This window comes from Artemia sp. Qi Xiang Cuo, chromosome 1 (genome assembly GCF_049724085.1).
Source record: "Artemia sp. Qi Xiang Cuo chromosome 1, ASM4972408v1, whole genome shotgun sequence".
In the NCBI taxonomy this organism is placed as follows: Eukaryota; Metazoa; Arthropoda; class Branchiopoda; order Anostraca; family Artemiidae; genus Artemia; species Artemia sp. Qi Xiang Cuo.
Window position 1 is genome coordinate 81920009 of NC_142794.1, and position 19872 is coordinate 81939880.

At 36.4% G+C, this 19872-nt stretch overlaps 1 protein-coding gene across 1 annotated transcript in view; it reads right to left on the bottom strand.

Annotated features, from left to right (window-relative positions):
• LOC148956801 (limbic system-associated membrane protein-like) overlaps positions 1 to 19872 on the bottom strand; it is a 91522-nt gene that overhangs the window by 42181 nt on the left and 29469 nt on the right. The window contains exons 4-5 of the mRNA XM_089092066.1: positions 9676 to 9819; positions 5911 to 6030 (exon numbers count right to left, since the gene is read on the bottom strand). Of these exons, the coding sequence (XP_088948192.1) occupies positions 5911 to 6030; positions 9676 to 9819 (264 nt within the window). The remainder of the gene's footprint in view (positions 1 to 5910; positions 6031 to 9675; positions 9820 to 19872) is intronic.

Below are 19872 nucleotides of genomic sequence, written 5' to 3' on the forward strand. Positions count from 1 at the left end.
TAGCAGTATTTTTTTCAAATTGGCCAGTCATTTTCAAGTAAAATAAAGTTTTGCTCTTCATACGCCTAATGCACTTATGCTTTTTTAGTGGAATCAAGCAGTAACGGGGCCAAAACGGAATTTTGATATCAATAGATTTCTCGAAAGAATCGTCTTATTATGCTGATTCCAAATATATAAGATTCACCAAGTTTATTTTTACCCAACAAAGGTTATGAACCTGAGGAAATTCGCCTAATTTTCGAAAAAGGGTGAAAAACCCCATAAAAAGCTGGAAATCTCGGTATGAGTAAGATCTCATTGCGATTAGGTCTTAAGGATGTAAAGTATTTGGAACATAAATTCGAGAAGGCTTTTTCTGGTGTCTCGTTTCTTAGAGATTTGGCCATGTATATGTCAACGAGAACAGTCCATGGGGGGCTTTTGGGACTAAAGCTAGTCGTGGGAAAGGGTCCGTTCCCAGGCATGGTTGAACAACCAATAGCTAGAACTTCCGTTCCAGGAAAGTTACATTCTTGGCTCATTCCTAAAGGGAGTCCATCTTTCGCCTCCGTCGTAGCTAGTTGTTCTTGTGCTACCTTATCTTCTCTATGTGTATTCTCACGTTATTTAATAAAGACCATGTACCAACGTTTATCGTCTATCTTTGGAATTTATGTAAACCATCACATCTGCCAATACAATAAGGGTATATGGAAAGAACTAAGTAGAGGTTTACAGAGTGGTGACAGCAGAACTTTACAGAGTGGTGGCAAGCGGTTAAGACTAGTGGAGCATATATCACTAGAGGAAAACCTCCAAGTGACATTTGAGTGACCGTTATAAGTACTTACGACATCTTACGCTAAATACTGGCAACATATTGAAGAGCTATTTCGCCCGCTACCAAAATTGCTTGTGATATTGAGCCGCAAATACTACAAAAGACTGATAAAAAGGCATCGAAATGTTACGAGGTATTGAACTTTTTTCTATTCAAAGCGCCTTCTTGAGAAACACTTTCTTTTAAATGAACATTTTGAAATAGGCTGTTACACAATGCCTAATATGGATTTCCTCGCGATAGCTTCTACATACTAATTCAAATTTCTATAACTGAAAGTCTCCGGTTGATTTCTACCTTCACTTAGCCATGGAAAGGGTCCGTTCCCAGGCATGGTTGAACAACCAATAGCTGGAACTTCCGTTCCAAGAAAATTATATTCTTGGCTCATTTCTAAAGGGAGTCCATCTTTCGCCTCCGTCGTAGCTAGTTGTTCTTGTGCTACCTTATTTTCTCTATGTGTATTCTCACGTTATTTAATAAATGCCATGTACAAACGTTTATCATCTATCTTTGGAATTTATGTAAACCATTATATCTGCCAATATAAAAGGCATACAAATAAAGAACTACATAGAGGTTTACAAGGACATCGAATTGACGACCTGTAATTTCTCTATTTGTCTCTGAACAATGTTTTGACAGCCAACAATAGTTTTAGCGAATTCCTGATAGAACCTCGGGGTCAAAAGTTCAATTTTTATTCGTTCTTCTTTAATTTTAAACATCTAGCGTAAGCATAAATAAACCATTCATAAAAGCTCAAAGTTATACTATACATCAGTATTGCCAAAAATAGCGTTTACATCCATCATGGTCTGTAAAACGTGTTTTTTTATGATTTGAAAATATTTATGCAAATTAAAGGAAAACTTGTATATGCCAGTGTTCATACATTATATTCACTCAACTCAAGTGCTAATTAAAATAATGTTATTTATTAGCATATGCGTAGGTACCGAGACTTGAAATAAGACTACTTCATTTTCATCCCGACTAACATAACAAACTTTGGAAATTTTCTTCTTTTCTTATATTGAAGTCAGGAAGATCGTAAATGTTCCAAAAGGGAAAATGTCCAAGGCCGTATCCAGAGAGGGGTGAATTACAGGGCTTGACCCCCCCCCCCCGACATTTTTCCCACTCGTAAAAACGTAACAAAAATAAATATAAAAAAAATTTTTATGCGTTTTATAAAGTGTTTATTACAGCCCCCTCCCCCAACATACAAATCATGAATGTGCTCTTGAGCATACATTTCTGTTTTGGGGAAGGTGAATGTCGGTGCTTTCAAGGGTACATGAGTATGTTTCAAGACAATTCCTTTTCAGTTCAATTTTACGATAGCAAAAGGATGGTTTTCTGTCCCTTTCTAGCATGGGAGCCCGAATCAATTTTTTGGGGAGGGAGACTTGTAAATATTATTGCTTGAGAGACTTTTTTTTTCGAAAGTACGAACATTTAGCGCATTATCAATATGTTTAGTATTCTGAAGATGATTTTAACGGACTTAAACGTCAATTTGAACAATTCTCCCTCTTCTTTTTAAAAAATTGTTGTTTCATGTTATGCATGCAATTTTTTTTTTTACAAATAGATTTATAAATAATTATAAAAGTTGCGTTAACAGTTAGAATACTGTGGATAAGGGACACAAACAGTAATTAATTCGCAGGTGTTAAAGTGGAATAAGTCACTTCGTTCATGAAGACTATCCACAAAAAGGCAATTCGTAAAATACAGAATTAACTTTTCAGAGAAATAATATTTTGACAGAAAGTTTTTAGAAAATAAGTGTTATGTTTGAACAAAAAAAAAGGTCAGGCAATTGTAATTAGCACATGAGGAAGTCAATTAAGGGATGAACTGTTTCATTATTATTAGTACCATAAGCAACCTGCACTTGGATGAAGGCGTACCCTTGCATGATTGTCCAGCATCAAGGAAAAACAATATCAACAGAATTAACGAAGGCAGGTCAGGTCTTGATTAATAATTACTTGTGCCGAAGAACAGCCAATACAAAAGAATAGTCCATTTAATAAAAGAGAAGTTACAAATTATAAATGGGCAAAGAAAGAAAAAGCTTAGACGACCACATATTATCAATCAGGGTTCATCTGGGAAATGTCCCCGGCAACTTTTGGGGTTCCGGCACTTTGAATCTCTTACCTGGGATTATCACTTGTCATGATAACATACTTCTAGCATTACTACTATGAACTGTTCATTACATCACCAGACCACATGAGGTTAACGGAACCACACACACCCAGGACAGCAGAAATCAACAACATGGCGTAAAAACAAATTAATAAAAAAGGCATCGACATTAATTTCAATACCAATATTAACCTATATTAACAAAAAATTATTACTTCTTTTTGCACTAACAAAAGGACTGGAAGCAACAAAGCTTGTAGAAAACAAGCGCGTGTTTCAGATTTCAAAAAAAAGAGAAATGATGACAAATCTTTGGTTATGTTTTAGTCTTTGGTTACGATTAATTTTACAAAATAAAATTTTGCAAACATAGTTCATAAGCTTAGGTCTGAAAAAGAGTAGAACAAAAAAAATAAAAAAATAAAATAAAAAATAAATCTTGACACCTAAAAAAACAGCATCAGCAGACCCAAATTTTATTACAGTGTCTTTGGAATCAATCTTGTGGGGAGGTCTCTTCTCCTCTCTCCAACTTGCATATTGTGTTTTGCTCTGCGTCACAGAATTCCCACTGTAACGCAATATTTATAAGTGGTTACTTCAATTTATAAAACCGACCATTTATAAAATGCGTAGATACATTTTTGCAATTTTGGAATTCTATTAATAGTAGCCTACAAGGTATATGTATAAAAAGTTTTATTTTATTGATCTTCTTTTCTGGCTTGATAAGCTTTCACCAACTCGAGCATTAATTGTATTCTCGGCTGGAAACTCAGATTTTGTTAATCCGTGGATGAAGCTAAATTGCTTTTGTTTTGTCTAGTTTTCTGTTTTCTCCCCCAAGCTTTTTTAGATCCTAAAAACAACATCCGCTGGCATCATGCAGATCCTGTCCCAACACCGTAGCTGTTTTTTCTAATTGGAACAATATGATGTAAACAATACAAAGGCCTAATAACACCCACATGCCCATAAATAGGGAAATTCTTCCAAGCTAAAGTTTACCCAGGTTGCTCAGAAAGACAGGGCCAGACGTGTACGCACTCTTTTTTTTATCTCGTTTCTGGGAGAATGAGCATGGGGACTCATCGAAACAGACAAGTTGACTAGGAATTATGTGAGTACTTATCTGTTAGCCAGTACACACTCGAGAATTTGAATCTATAAAATTAGACAACAACCGGTTTTGTTTGTACACGGAAACAATTAGCTTCGGCTCAGTGGAAAATTACATTGTAGCTATATTTTAATAAATATTTAGTTGGTATTTTGGTTAGGTTAGGTTACATTTTGCATGCAGCAGCCCCAGTATACTTACCCCCCCCCCTAATTTGCAAATATACAGCCGATATTATATTTATCCTATCTATCTCCCAAGCGTCTTACTTGTTTCAACTTCGTACCTGTAGATCCAAATTCTCGAGTGTTTACTAGCTAACAGATAAGTACCATAATGAGTACAATCAAAAATACTGAGACATGGGGAAGGAGGGGGACCAGAGCCAGTCATTGGGCTTGCAACGGGATCAAAACAGGTTACAGATTAGATCCTAAGCAGAGGCTTAGAATTTGTTGAATGGGTGAAACTTTGGTTGCAAATAAATACAAGACTATATATAATTTTTAACTGTGTCATTATTTGCGCTCAATTTAGTCTCACAAAATCACTATTAGACTTTTTATTTTTTCATTTAATAATGTTATACGGGTACCCCAGAAGTTTATGCATTATCATGAACCTATAACAATATGGGCAAAATGAGGCAGGATTCCTCTATGTCAATTCGGAAATAAAAATTTTCAAAGAAAATTTTGTTCTATTCATATTTTGTTTTGGCTTTAAACCCCTCTTCAAATTTAGAAAAATCCCCCCTCGGGAGTCGGGGGGTTGCACATCAATACCCAAAACATCAAACAAGCAGCCAAGAATCTTTGGTGGACATGATGTCGCCAAATTTTTCAAGGGAGGGAGTTCAAAATAAACACACAGCAATACATTTTTGGGTTGCTTTTTTCTTGGGATGTATGCCTTACCCCAATGTGAAGATCTACTTGTAGCCTTTTAATACTACTTATTATTGAATCAGGTATCATGAAATACAGTACTTTCTTATTTGGGGAAATAATCTAAAAAAAATTACGAGTAACATAGAAAAATAGGAATTGTGCTAGCCAATAAAACCTGATAAAGCCACAAACGTGTTTCTATATATTGGCACGCAGCGAAAAATAGGTAGGGAAATCAAATGAGGTTTAACCGTGAGAAAATGAAAAACCACAATGAGAATTTTTAGCGTTTTATTTCTCTATCATGTATTCGAACCTGCTGAAGAAGAGTCTTATGTTCCATGTGCGTAATTTCATCAAGATAAATAGACAGTATAGTAATTAACACAAGTGTGGATTTACTCACGAATGCATCAATTTTGATGAAAGAAGAGTTCGTCAAGATTCTGTGAGAGCGTACAAAATTCTTTTAAAAAAGTAAATTATGTTCTGAAACTCACAATCCTCGGAACAAACTGCTCCCACCAAAGAAATTTAAATGACAAATCGAGCTTTTTAAAATTCTTCCTATTTATTGAGGGTCGTTAAACTAATATTCAATTTGTAAATGCCTGAATATCACCCAGTTGCAACTAAACTAGAATGGAAGGAAAATAGAAGCAAACAATATATATATATATATATATATATATATATATATATATATATATATATATATATATATATATATATATATATATATATATATATATATATATATATATATATATATATATATATATATATATTCAGAAGTAGACAGTAGGCAGTTGCTCAAGGCAGTAGGACGTAAGTCTTTTACATAAAAAAATACCCAAATTCTGAATTTTACAGAAGAACTTTTTGGAAATTTACTAGAAAGAAATTAAACTGACCTCATCGTGTCTTTTCCAAATTATATCAGGTTGTGGGGCGCCGGTTGCCTTACACTGCAATGTCACAAGTTCACCTTTTGGCACCACAATCATGGATCTGACAGCACTCACTTTAGGAGGAACTGGAAATTGAAATAAAATTTAATAACCACCTGTTTTATAACAATCACAGGTCGATAGCTCCACAGAATACAATTACGAACAAACTCAAGGCTTTTTCTTTTCTTTTATAAATTTAATTTCTAACTGGAACCATTTTAATTTCAACAAAAAACAAATTTAGAATTTGAACTAATTTTTACCATTTTGGATTTCATATTCGAAATATCTCATATGCTATAATTTTCCATGCAAATTAGTAGCTTGAAACTGCAAATAGCCTACTAAGAAACTTGTTTTTGTTTGTTTGCAGGGAGCCTGTTATGACCTTAGAAGTCCAAGGGATCAATTTGAAGTCCAAGTCCACCAATTTGAAGTCCAAGGGATCATAAGAAAACATAAAAAGAATCGAAGTTCCCCCATCCCTCTCTTTGTCTTTATAGGCCACAATATTTTGCTAACCCCGCATTTTGAAAACATTTGATAAAAAAAAACGCGATTCTGCCAAATAGTTCATAATATACACCAACATTATTTCTATGTAATTTAAATTGAACAACTGGAATTCATACCCTTTCTTCCACTTTGATTGATTACAAAGACATCGAGCTTAATTGAAAAAGCCTGAATCTGAAACCGAAACTAACAAGTCGAGGGTGAGCTCACACAGGATCTATTGTTTATAAATTCCGTTCAGGACATAATAGTCTACGGATCATTAAGAACCACACACATTGTGCTTTTACGCTTAAAGATGGTTTACAAGCGATAGCGGAACAAATGACCCCCCTTACTTAAACAAGTCCAATTTTATTTAATTTCTTTGATTCTTATTTAATTAGATTTTCGTATTACTACTTCATGGTCTAATAATTGGGTAGGCTACAAGAAAAGGAATAATTTATTAGGGAATCAAAACCATGGAAAAAAAAAAAATTATTAAAAATGGTTAGTCATCAGAATCTAGGGACCCTACGTGGCTAAAATAAACAATTTCCTTTAGGCTATAAAAGGAAACGAAAAAAAAAATTGCATGGAAAACCCACACGGAGAGTTACGTAAGTGGTGTAATCCTTCTAATTCTAGCAAATACATGGACTATATTCACAAGGAGATATCAAAAAACAATCAAACATGTGAATTCACCTTAAACCACTTAAAAGGGGAAAAAAGATGTGATCTGGGAAGGAACAAATTTTTATGTTGTGACCACACAAGACATAGCCTAATACATTTTTTAATATTATTTTTTTAAAGTGTGAGGGTTATCAGCACTTTGAAGACTATTCGGAACTTTGGACCAATTTTCGAGACTCTGGACATGAAAAGAGAATTCCGAGCGTGCTGAGGATTTTATCGACATCCCCTCATCACTAGCCTGTATAGCATTATGACAATGAATAACATTTCCAGAGAGAAACATAATAGCAACAGTTCCTAATATTATTATAATTTTTTTTGTATAAACTCAACAGCGCTAAATAAAATAAGGGAACATATTGGGAGAATTTTAATAGGTTAATACATTGTCCTAACTGATGTACTGCTACGTTTGTTTACCCTATTGTTTTATTTCATTATTTATATAATTTATTTTATTTCGGCATTTATATTACTTTGTCCGTGATGAGTATCATCTGAAGTTATAAACTTAGATGAGGTTATGAGTTTTAAATATATATATATATATATATATATATATATATATATATATATATATATATATATATATATATCCCCACAATATTGTGGGGATAATAGCAGCCAACATCACGTGCAATATTGGCATTATGCGTTAGCTAAAAAATATGTTTCCTAAATCCGTTTTCTATACTATGTGTTTTTCACTTGTCCACCTTTATTTTTCTATTGTGGTTATCGTAAATCTTTTTATTACGATCAAGTGAGAAGTGGATTTTGTGCCCATATACTAGTTTTTTTTATACGAATTACCGTATTTTACAAACATTTCGGCTTAATGAAATAACATTACCTCCAAATACCCTCCAATGAAACTGCGTTGACAACCACTGATTTTCAGACAAGGATTTAGATTTTTCAAATAGCCACTGTGCAACTCATTATAACACAAAAGGCTAAGTAATATCTTATTAGACATATAATGCAAGTGTCAATTCTACCGGTGAAATCGGTCTTAAAAACCCAATTCCCTCTGAACAATATTACTAAGCTGTTTTGCCATTTTTTGGACATGAATAGTTTTAATCAGATTTCATCCGAAAGGGTAGTTTTATTCTACCATAGGGACAGTACCCCATCTAAGAGCCATTCACTGCAACATTATATGAATTTAAGATTTGATAAATCATAATTAAACATAAAAGGACCTCCTCTCCCACAACTGAATTCACGCCTTTCTCTATTTTCCTTTTAATCATAAAATTATCCTTACATGAAACATTTGAAACTTCAATGATTTGACTTTTGTTAAATAATCAATATTAATGACTTTGTTAATGAGTTTTTTAAAGAAGCATAGCAAAACTATCAATTAAAAATGATGTTCCTTAAACCCAAAGGCCTGATTCAAAGTTTGTCTCTAGGTTTCATGGGCTTCTACCAGGTAAGGAACACCAACCATGATTGATACAAAAATGCTTCAACTTCCATAGCTCAAAGCCGAACTGACATATTACTTACATTACTATATCAAGAATCCAGAAGAAATTATTCATATTCTTGCCGTAGCTTTTATAATCTCATTCAAATCATAAAATAACCATTCCCTCGAAAATATTAAAAACGTTATTTTCTCTCTCCTAGAAACTGTGAGATATACTGTTTGGGCGTTGACACATTAAGCTGTATGTTTCCCTGTGAAAACACTATTTTACGACAACCCTATAGCTATAACTTGCACTAAAAAGATGAGATACATCTATCATTGCATCTAAAACTGTTTCAGGTCCATCCATTCCATGGGCGCCCATAAGGGGGGCAAGGGCTGAATGACGGTGTCATATATTTGAATTAATTAAAAAAGCTTTTTCCACAGAATAAGTTTTCAATTAAAAGTAAAGCTCCATTATGCCAAAAATTGGCAGAAATAAAGTCAAATAATCTTCCAAGCGTAAAACTAACACAAATCACTATCAACAAATAAATGAAACTCCAAACGAGCAGAAATTAGAATAAATAGCTAAGTCAAAGTCAAAACGATCAAAAATTACCATTACTAGGGCTGACAACCCCCATGCCTTCTCAAGACCAGAACATAGCTTAGGCTTTACTGAAAAAAAAAAATGACTGGATTGTCAGTTTGGTATACCTATAAACTGAAAACGAAGTGGCGATTAGACCAGGTAAGCCCCCCCCCCCTAAAATTCAGCCTATGGGCGCCCATGATCCATTCACTGAGACTTTTTCTTAGAGAACGGTCTAAAGTTACTTAAAAAAAGGCGATTTTTGTGTTTCAATGGTTTTTAACAAATTTTAATGTAGTTTCCGATATAAATAAAAAGAAGTTCATTTGCAAAGTGTAATTCTTTATCTGGATAAAGCTGAATTTCATCTATCCAACAATTATGCGTTGAAACATTAATACCGTAGAACTGCAAAATAATTACAAATAAAAAACAAGCAGTGCCTGGAAAACAAGCGCAAAACAACGGAAGAATAATTTTCAGGCATCATTGGAAAACACTTAATAAGAACTACGAGGTTGTGATCTAGCATTACAGAAGTGCGAGTCGAGAGTGAGCATATATATTGACCAGCATCATCAGGGGTAAGATCTTCAATCTTGAGTGCACCGTTGCTTGTTAGGCCAAATCTTGAATCTCTTACATTCTGTAAATACATAGTGAACTGTACTAGATTATAGATTAATGTATTACAAAGTTCACATCTTTATAGATACATACAGAAAATTTGAAGAAGACCCACCTCCTTGAAAAAAACGTGTCTAAAATTGCAAGTTTTCGATCCCTCTGTTTACCAAGATCCTTTAAAGTCTCCAGTTCAATGTTTCGGATCTAAGTACATTAATGACCATTTTTCTACTGCTGTAATACGATGGGGCAACCGCCTACATGTATTGTTTATTTATAACCTAGTTTGCTTAATTTATCTTATTTGAAATGAATTTAATAATAATTATTTATTCATTTTGTGCAGTCTATTGTTTTCAGTGCATATTAAATTTTTTGTATCTTAAATTATTAAAAAGTATTGTGGGATTTATGTTCCAAAATTTCTAGTCTCCTGTTTTCAAATACTGATTATTCTTCAAGCCTTAAAAAAGACTCACAAAAATTAAATGAGAATAAAAAAAAAATTAAATAAAACTGGACTTGTTTAAGTTAGGGAGGTCATTTGTTCCGCTATTTTGTGTTTTGTTTATTTATTTTTGAAGCCTTAAAAATAAAGCCAAAAATACTGTGCTTTATTTTGGGCAGTCAAGGTAAACAACGGTCAGTCAAGCAATCATTTTTCATCCCTAACAAATGGTTTTAGTTTCTGACATAAAAGAGAAAACATTACATTATTCGCTACAAAAATTGTTGCGAATTTACTGCTGCTCCTACCATTATCCAGTACCACAGATTTATTTTAAAAGACACCCTAATGAAGGATGGTTCCAGGTGCACACCCACAGGGAGGGGTCTAAAGGGGCTGTAACCTCCCCTCAAGAAAAAAACTAAAATAAACTTAAAGTTATGCCTTAAAATACCGGTTTTTCTAACTATTTTTAAAGTTTTCCGTTGGTTGGCCCAGGGCCCGCGGTCACCCCCCCCCCTCATAATTATTTTCTGAGTGCGCCAAAGGATGGTTCCACATACAAAGACAAGACTAAAAGCTTCTTCTCATTGAAGAAAAAACGAGAAATTTTAGCCCTAACATACACAGCACACGCATGGAGAGGAAGGAGCTGTTGGATCCCAGATAGTGGACACTGTTGTTCATCGCGACCCCAAATTTTACTTCCGATTACATTGACTTGAAGCCCTGGCTAGATTCTTGTTTAAGAATTGTGCAGCATGCCAACCTTTATACTAAAAATAAGGCGGAAAGACAGGGAAGCATTTGATCCTCCAATTATGTTTTCCCTCGCTTTGGTCCTCCAAGCATGCAGATTAGAAAGTCTTCTTGAACCGTCCATACAAGGCACAAAATCCCAATCTGTCTTTGTTAGGGAGTAATCGAAGAGGTGGGTGGGGGATTTGGAAGGATCGATGACCCACTTTATACCTCCAATAACATAGATTGACAATGCTTGCATGATTCTGCCTCGAATAAGGTAAGATACACCTGCCTTCCTGCAAAGAAAAAGTAATGGTAGGGAGAGGAGAAAGAAGACACTAAAGGGGTCTGTGGGACCAATTTGCGCTTCACTGAAAATTTTTGAGAATTTACGGTGAAGCCAAATTCAGCATACATGGTCCTAATGACCCACGGTATCCACTCTAGTTCGAGGAGCGAATGAGGCCCATGGTCGTTTTTTTTTTTTTTTACCGGAGTCTTTACACAATTTTTTTCGGTGCGTATCACAACAAAGTATTTGTCAACCCCTTAAAATTCTCAAAATGGTACATCACTTCAAAATGATGCAAGCTCTTCAAGGAGTATCTACCAGCGTTAAAAAGAAAATTTTATCCCTTTTAGTTCAGATATTGATTCCTTGTCTCAAGCCAAATTTCTAATACTACTATTAAGAAGGAAGCAATAGGAAACCTCCTGTTTCGTCATCAATGAGACAAATATTTAAGTTAGGATGCATACGTGATACCATTTCTCTACCTTAAGCCCATTTCTCTGCCTCAAGCGCCATGCATCTTAAGGGCTATTTCTATTGAGCTTTCAATTAAAACTGTCGGCTGCTTGCTTGCTGGAACAGAGCTTTTCACTTCACAGAAGAAAAAACACCAAAAAATGCAAGCTCGCCAGAACACATCAGATAATCTCTGACATAGACTCAGAGCCACTCAAGGGGGGGGGGAGCTGCCTCAGTCTCTGTGGCTGGGGGTTGCCAACTTTGATCAACATTTTCACTTTGATTCGGCTTTTTTTGGTTATATTTAAGTCGGGAGGAGCGCTGTAATTAATTTCCTTCGGGCGCCACCAACCCTAGAAACTGTTGTGCATATACTACAGATGTACATTTCTTCTCACGCACTGTTAGCTCCGGTTCAAGGACAAGCAAAAACCATCTTTTCGGTCCCAGGCACGAAACGTAAGACAAAGATAAGATAAAGTGTAGTTAAAGGCAAAAACAATCAAGTACACAAAGAAGCAAAAATAATATTAACGTACATCAGCGATCTCTGCTCCTCAAATTCCTATATAAATGAATCATAGGCAGCGCGATCGCGATGCCTAAGTAAAGAACTATGTGGGCACAATGTATTATTTTTTTTTTTTCTCCATACCCGGGCACTTCGTATCGAAGGAGTTGTCGTAGAAACTTCGAAAAGGGCTCATTCGATTGGAAATTAGAGTGGCTAGTGCCCTTTTTAATAGTCGAAAGTAATTGGAGGGCAACTAGCCCCCCCACGCCCATCATTCCCCCAAACACATCCAATCAAAATTTTGAAATAACCATTTTGTTCAGCGTAGTTGATTTCCAGATAGAAAATATCTTTTTAAGGAGGAAACTCCCCCACAACCCTCGAGGCAAGGGTTTCAAGTTATGCCCTGAGGGCATATAAGAACGATGTTGGCACAATGTATCATTTATTATTTTTTTCCTTTAGAGCAGGGCACTTCATATGGAAGGGGTCGTCGTAGAAACTTCAAAAGGGGCTCATTCGATTGGAAATTGATAGTTCTAGTGCCCTTTTTAATAGTCGAAGGTGATTGGAGGGCAACAAGCCCCCCCACGCCCATCATTCCCTCAAACACATCCAATCAAAATTTTTAGCTAGCCATTTTGTTCAGCGTCGTTGATTTTCAGATAGAAAATATGTTTCTGAGGAGGAGACTCCCCCACAACCCTCAGGGCAAGGGTTTTAAGTTATGCCCTGGGGACATATAAGGTTTTTATAGAAGGCGTTGTCGTAGAAACTTCAAAGCAGGCTCATTCGATTGCAAATTCAAAGGGCTAGTGCCTTTTTATAATCGAAAGTGATTGGAGGGCACCTAGCCCCCCCCCCCACGCCCATCATTCCCCCAAACATATCCAATCAAAATTTTGAGACAGCCATTTTGTTCAGCGTATGCTAGTTGATTTCCAGATAGAAAATATGTTTTTGAGGAGGACACTCCCCCACAACCCTCAGGGCAAGGATTTTAAGTTATGCCCTGGGGGCATATAGGGTTTTTTTTATAGAAGGCGTTGTAGTAGATACTTCAAAACAGGCTCCTTCGATTCGAAATTCAAAGGGCTAGTGCCCTTTTCAATATTCGAAAGTGATTGGAGGGCAACTAGCCCCCCCCCCGCCCACCATTCCCCCAAACACATTCAATCAAAATTTTGAGACAGGCATTTTGTTCAGCGTAGGCTAGTTGATTTCCAGATAGAAAATATGTTTTTGAGGAGGACACTCCCCCACTACCCTCAGGGCAAGGGTTGTAATTTATGCCCCGAGGTTATATAAGGTTTTTATATAAGGCATTGTCGTAGAAACTTCAAAAAAGGATCATTCGATTGGAAATTCAAAGGGCTAGTGCCCTTTTTAATAGTCGAAAGTGATTGGAGGGCAACTAGCCCCCCCCCCCACGCCCATCATACCCCCAAACACAGCCGATCAAAAATTTGAGATAGCCATTTTGTTCAGCGTAGTTGATTTCCAGATAGATAATATGTTTTTGAGGAGGATACTCCCCCACAGCCCTCAGGGCAAGTGTTTTAAGTTATTTAAACTTAAAAGGGCAAGGTTTTACATCACTCCAACTGGAAGTTTCTACAACAACCCTTTCTATAAAAATTTTATAAACCCCCAAACAATAACTTACAACCCTTACCCTGAGGGCTGGGGGGTTGTCATCCTCAAAGACCTAATTTCTGGAACTTCCAACTACGTTGAACAAAATAGCTATCTATAAATTTTAATTGGATGTGTTTTGGGTAATGGCGGGCGCGAGAGGGGGGTTAGTTACCCTCCAATCACTTTCGAATTTTAAAAAGGGCACTACCCATTTCAATTTCCAATTAAATGAGCCCTTTTTGAAGTTTCTACGACACCACTTTCTATAAAACCTTATATGCCCCCAGGGCATAATTTACAACCTTTACCCGGAGGGTTGCAGGGGGGAGGTGTCATCCTCAAAGACCTAATTTCCAGAACTTTAAACTGCGTTGAACAAAATGGCTATCTCAAAATTTTGATTGGACGTGTTCGGGGAAATGGTGAGCGTGAGAGGGGGGTTAGTAGCCCTCCAATCACTGTCGACTATTAAAAAGGGCACTAGCCCTTTCAATTTCCAATCAAATGAGCCCTTTTTAAAATTTCTACTACAGTACTTTCTATAAAAGCCCTATAGCACCCCGGGGCATAACATACAACCCTTGCCCTGAGGGTTGTGGGGGGGGGTTGTCATCCTCAAACACCTAATTTCCAGAACTTTAAACTACGTTGAACAAAATGGCTATCTCAAAATTTTGATTGGATGTGTTTGGGGAAATAGTGGGTGCGAGAGGGGGGAGGGGGTTTGCCCTCCAATCACTTTCTACTATAAAAAAAAGAGCAATAACCCTTTCAATTTGCAATCGACTGAGCCCTTATTGAAGTTTCTACGACAACCCTTTCAGTAAAAATTTTATATTCCCCCAGGGCATAACTTACCTTCCCTGATGGCTGTGGGGGGAGGTGGGGGGGGGGTTGTCGTCCTCAAAGACCTAAGGTCCGGAACTTTCAACTACGTTGAACAAAACTGCTGTCTCAAAGTTTTTATTGGAGATGTTTGGGTGAAAGGTGGGCGTGAGAGGGGGGTTAGCTGCTCTCCAATTACTTTTGACGATTAAATGAGGCATTAACCCTATCAATTTCCAATCGAATGAACCCTTTTTCAAGTTTCTACGACAGCACTTTCTATAAAAACCTTATATGCCCCCAGGGCATAACTTACAACCTTTGTCCTGAGGGTTGCGGGAGGTGTCATCCCCACAGACCTTATTTTCAGAACTTTAAACTAAGTTGAACAAAATGGTTATCTCAAAATTTTGATTGGATGTGTTTGGGGAAATGGTGGGCGGAGAGGGGGGTTAGTTGCTCTCCAATCACTTTCGACTATTAAAAAAGGTACTAGCCCTTTCAATTTCTAATTTATGAGCCCTTTTTGAAGTTTTTACGACAACACTATCTATAAAAATCTTATATACCCCCAGGGCATAAATTACAACCTTTGCCCTGAGGGGTGTGGGGGGTTTGTCAGCCTCAATAACATAATTTCCAGAACATTCAACTACGTTGAATAAAATGGGTATCTCAAAATTTTGATTGGATATGTTTGGGGAAATGGTGGGCGTGGAAGGGGTGTCGAAGTTTCTACGACAACTTCTTCGATAGAAGTGCCCTGGTCTAAAAGAAAGAAAGAAAGAAAGAAACCAAAAATAATACTTTGTGCCAACATCTTTCTTTACTTAGACAGCGCTATTGCGCTGCCCATGATTAGCAAATGCTAAAAAAAATACTGGGACAGTTGAAATTCTAATCACGCATCAAAATATAGCCAAAACCTTCAGCCGCATAGTTTAAGTTGTTGCAAATTTTTCTTGTTTAAATTATCAAAAAAAAATCTATAAAGGTTTAAAAAATATGATCTTCTATAAATTACGAAAATAATTGCAAGAGGCAGTGTGCGTGCCAAACCGCCTTTGTTGACATGGCATAGCTGAATTTTGTCACGCACCGCAACTGCTCAAAACTTTGTCCCCATATATCCTCTAACTGTTATCATGCTGGAAATTTACTGATACGCCCACAGACGCACTACGAAACTTCTTTCAGTCAAGAGGGGTGCAGGGTCCTATCTACGCCAGTGAGGGGGAGAAGTTTAAAGGTAAAGACAAAAATAGATTCCCCAGTAGCTAATTAAGAGACTACCTGCAGCAAGACAAAGCACAAAGGGAGCTAGAAATTCAAGTAATAAATCAGGTCAGGATTAACTATGATTGACATTCCCCTTAGGGGAACATATTTCGGCTAGCTACAAAAGAGATATAATAATTAGAAGTTAAGCCTGATCAATTTTAATTACCGGCTGTATTGTTTATCTAGTATCATGATTGCAGCGCTAGGTACAAGCTTGTAACGAGCGGACCAAAATATGTTTTTTTACTGTCTAATAGAAAAAACACCATTGGCAGCTTTTTCAGGAATGACAACAAAACACTGGGAAACAATACGAGCCAGTTGATTTGAAATGGTTTTTTGAAAAATATTCTCCATAAGCCGCGAAGCAGTAATTTTTGTTTCATAGGAATTTTCAAAGAGCCGTGAAAATCAGGAAGCTTTAGGGAGACCCATACCCAAGCTCCCTCTTCTCATCCCTGATTTCTTCAGGCCTAGTTGTCAAGCTTATTTAATTCACCAATAAAATGTATCGATTTAGCTATTTAGTTACCAAGCTAATCACCTACCACGTAAATTGAAAATTACAGATGAAATCGATATATCCACAAGTGATAATTTGTTACTATACTTGTCTAGCTTTTTATTATTATATCTTGAAAATTTATTAATTGATAAACAATAGCCAATCTTTACAGCAATCGTTCAACAGCCAATATGAAGTGGCTGGTTCGTAGAAAAAAACGTCAAGTCAATTCGTTTGGCTTTGACTGTCAGAGGTAAGATAACACCTTCACTACTCCCTGCACCACAAAAAATTATTCGTTCCACCCTCCTCCAATGTCAAACATGCACTGAGAAATCCAACTGCTGACGGTAAGGAACTTTACCCAGAAATTCGTCAATGTTTATCAAAAGTCCAGAAACTGGAATTTCGAAAACAATACATACATCAAAAGAACCTAATTTCTATTCTGATTTCCAATGTGCACTAACAGTATGTAATAAGTTTTAAGTTATGCATTAAATAAAGGTTAAAATAGGGATAAAATCCGTTTAATAGACAGTGTTTCACAAAAGACATAGGAATTCACACAACAAAACAGATATTTCGGTCACAAATGCAGTGACCGTCATCAGTAGTATCGTCATCATTTACTACTGATGACGGTCACTGCATATGTGACTGAAATATCTGGTATTTTTTGTGAATTTCTATCACTGTTTGTGAAACACTGTCTATTAAATGGATTTTATCTCTATTTGAACTTTGATTTATTGTCATGGAAAGGCAGTGTGGTCTCCGAAATTATCTAAGCTATGCACTAAAAGGTATTGACTACAGAAAGAAGGAAAAGTCCCCCAAAAGTTGCACAGCCTTGATGAAAAAGTTCTCACCAAATTCAAAAGAGTGACAGTTTTCGTCCTTAACATATAATGGACAACGTATAAAATCAACGATTAAATGCTGAAATCAATTTGAAAGATACATTTGAATGAGCGGACTCATTCGAGGCGTCTCATCTTTCACTTATGCACATTATTCCATTATTATGCGCATTATTACACCGTCTTTTAGGGGGAGTGTCAGCAAATCATAGAATTACGTGTCTCAATGATGAAGCTTCACGACAATGCTTCACAAATGGCGTTGACGTTGAATGATAAAGTAGGCAAAACCTAACGACAAATGGTTCTAGTAGAGAATACAACTGTTAATAATGAAACGATCGACTTTTTGTGTCAATGAACTGGTTCTCCTATATAATTAAATCATAAAAAAACGAACAGAATTTATTCTGTATGTGAGGACAGTTGCCCTCACCTTAATACCTTGCCAACGTCTTTTTAGCGCTCTACAAAAACTTTTTACTCTGACTAAACAGCCTTTGGGTTTCAGCAGTCGTTCTTAAAGAATTGGGATAAATAGTCAAACTTCAGCGTGAAATTAAGTAGCTCCTTAATTTCAGTTGGAAAAACTTATTATTCTACAGTATTTAGTTCTTAATTGTTTTTCAAGTCATGCCGGGAGTGATTTAGATCCCTTTCCCCAGGGACTGTGAGGGGAGGGGTCAGGTCATTCCCAGATGCAAAGTTACTGGACATTTCAACTATGCTGAATCAAATGGCTATCTCAAACTTTTGATCAGATATCTTCGGGGAGTAATAGGGGCGTAGTAGGGGGGTGAGTTGCCCTCCTTTCTTATTGGTCACATGAAAAGGGCACTAGGACTTTTAATTTCCGTTTGAATGAAACCCCTCCCGAGCTTTTAGGAACATTGGTTCAGGTCTATCACCCATGGGAAACTAAAAAAATAAAAACAAACAACCAAATATCAGTGATCTTTCTTCTGGGGAAAAAAAAATGCAAATGTCACATTTTTGTAGATAGGAGCTTGAAACCTCTACAGTAGGATTCTCTGTCATTTTAAATCTGATCGTGTGATTTTGATTAAGATCACTTGATTTTCTAGGGAAATTTCCTCCTTTTTCGAAAGTCAAGCATTTTTTTGCCTTATAGCTTCTGATTGGCAAAATTGAACTTAATGAATTTTGTATATTTAGAATTAGCCTAAAAAGTACATTCTTTTAATGTGTTTATAGTTATCTGAGTTCCTTTTTTAGAGCTTCGGTCACTATTGGACCGAGTCACTCCCTACGTAAAGTTCATGGTAACGAACCGTTTGGTAGACTATTTGTGACGCCATGCAGGAAAGAAAGATAATAGTTAGGTGAAACTTGAAAACTTTTAAGTAATTTAAGTACCAGTTGAAGCACTGGAAAGTTCAAGGTTAACTGATCAAGTCAAGCACATTCACTCTGGGAAGAAGTGTTGTTGAATTACAATCTAAATAAAATTAACACCTTTTGAGTCGTCAAAGCGAAATAATTGCAAAAGCTAATTCATACTATCTTATTTTTTAATTGAGAAGTCTCTGCAACACCTATCCAGTCATGTGAGTTTATCCAATGGGTAGCTGAAGTTTTTATTTCCAGGAGAGCTCTTACAATCAGAACGTAGTTGGTTTCCAGTAATCAAAAGAAAGTATATCCTGTTTTGTCTCACGACTGAAGGATTGAGCTGACAACTTCAGGATATTTTCTGGGGAGAGAAGGTGGTAGTAGCAGGACTTAAAATTTATGGTTGGTGAAGAGAGAACAATTATCTCATTTCCTCATAATAAAGGAAACGCCGCGTTTTTTTTATCCCTGTTGTCGCGGCCGGCTTTTTACTATTGGCTGAATAAAAGAATACAGCTTGTCTGAGTCGGTCTTTTGACCCGAAAGAAATCAAAGTAATTCGGTTTAGTTATGTGAATTTGTATTTGATAGAAATTCATCGAAAGACGTAAATAGAAGTGCATCGAAATTTATGGAGTTAAATTGCAACAGTTACGCAATTAAGGAGGTTTTAAGTCATAAAAGCGTTTCCGGGATTCCTATACAACGTGACAATAAAATAGTTAAACCATGACGCAACACCAGGTGCCAAGGAATAATCTGGCCAACTCCCACCAAGCATTTAGCAGCGGTACAAAATAAAAATTATAAATTGTTTAACAGTTATCTCCCGGAACTGGGGATTTCCAGACTATTTGTGAAAAATACCAGCACCGTCGCCAAGGGCACACACTCGGGAAGAAACCCTCGCAGTCCCCACTCCCGCCATGAAAACCTTAATTATCCTGAACTTCTTGCCATTCTTGTTCAAATTGCCAATAAAACCTGTTTCTTTTTATTATCCCTCGGAAAACGGTTCTGCGTGCGTGCCTGTCGTAGTCGAGAGGGGAAAAGTTTCAGGAGTCCTGACCTGACCATGCCTGTTCTGACCATGCCTCCCCATCTAGAAAGTTAAAAACATCCGAACCTGTTACTTTTTGATAAACTAACG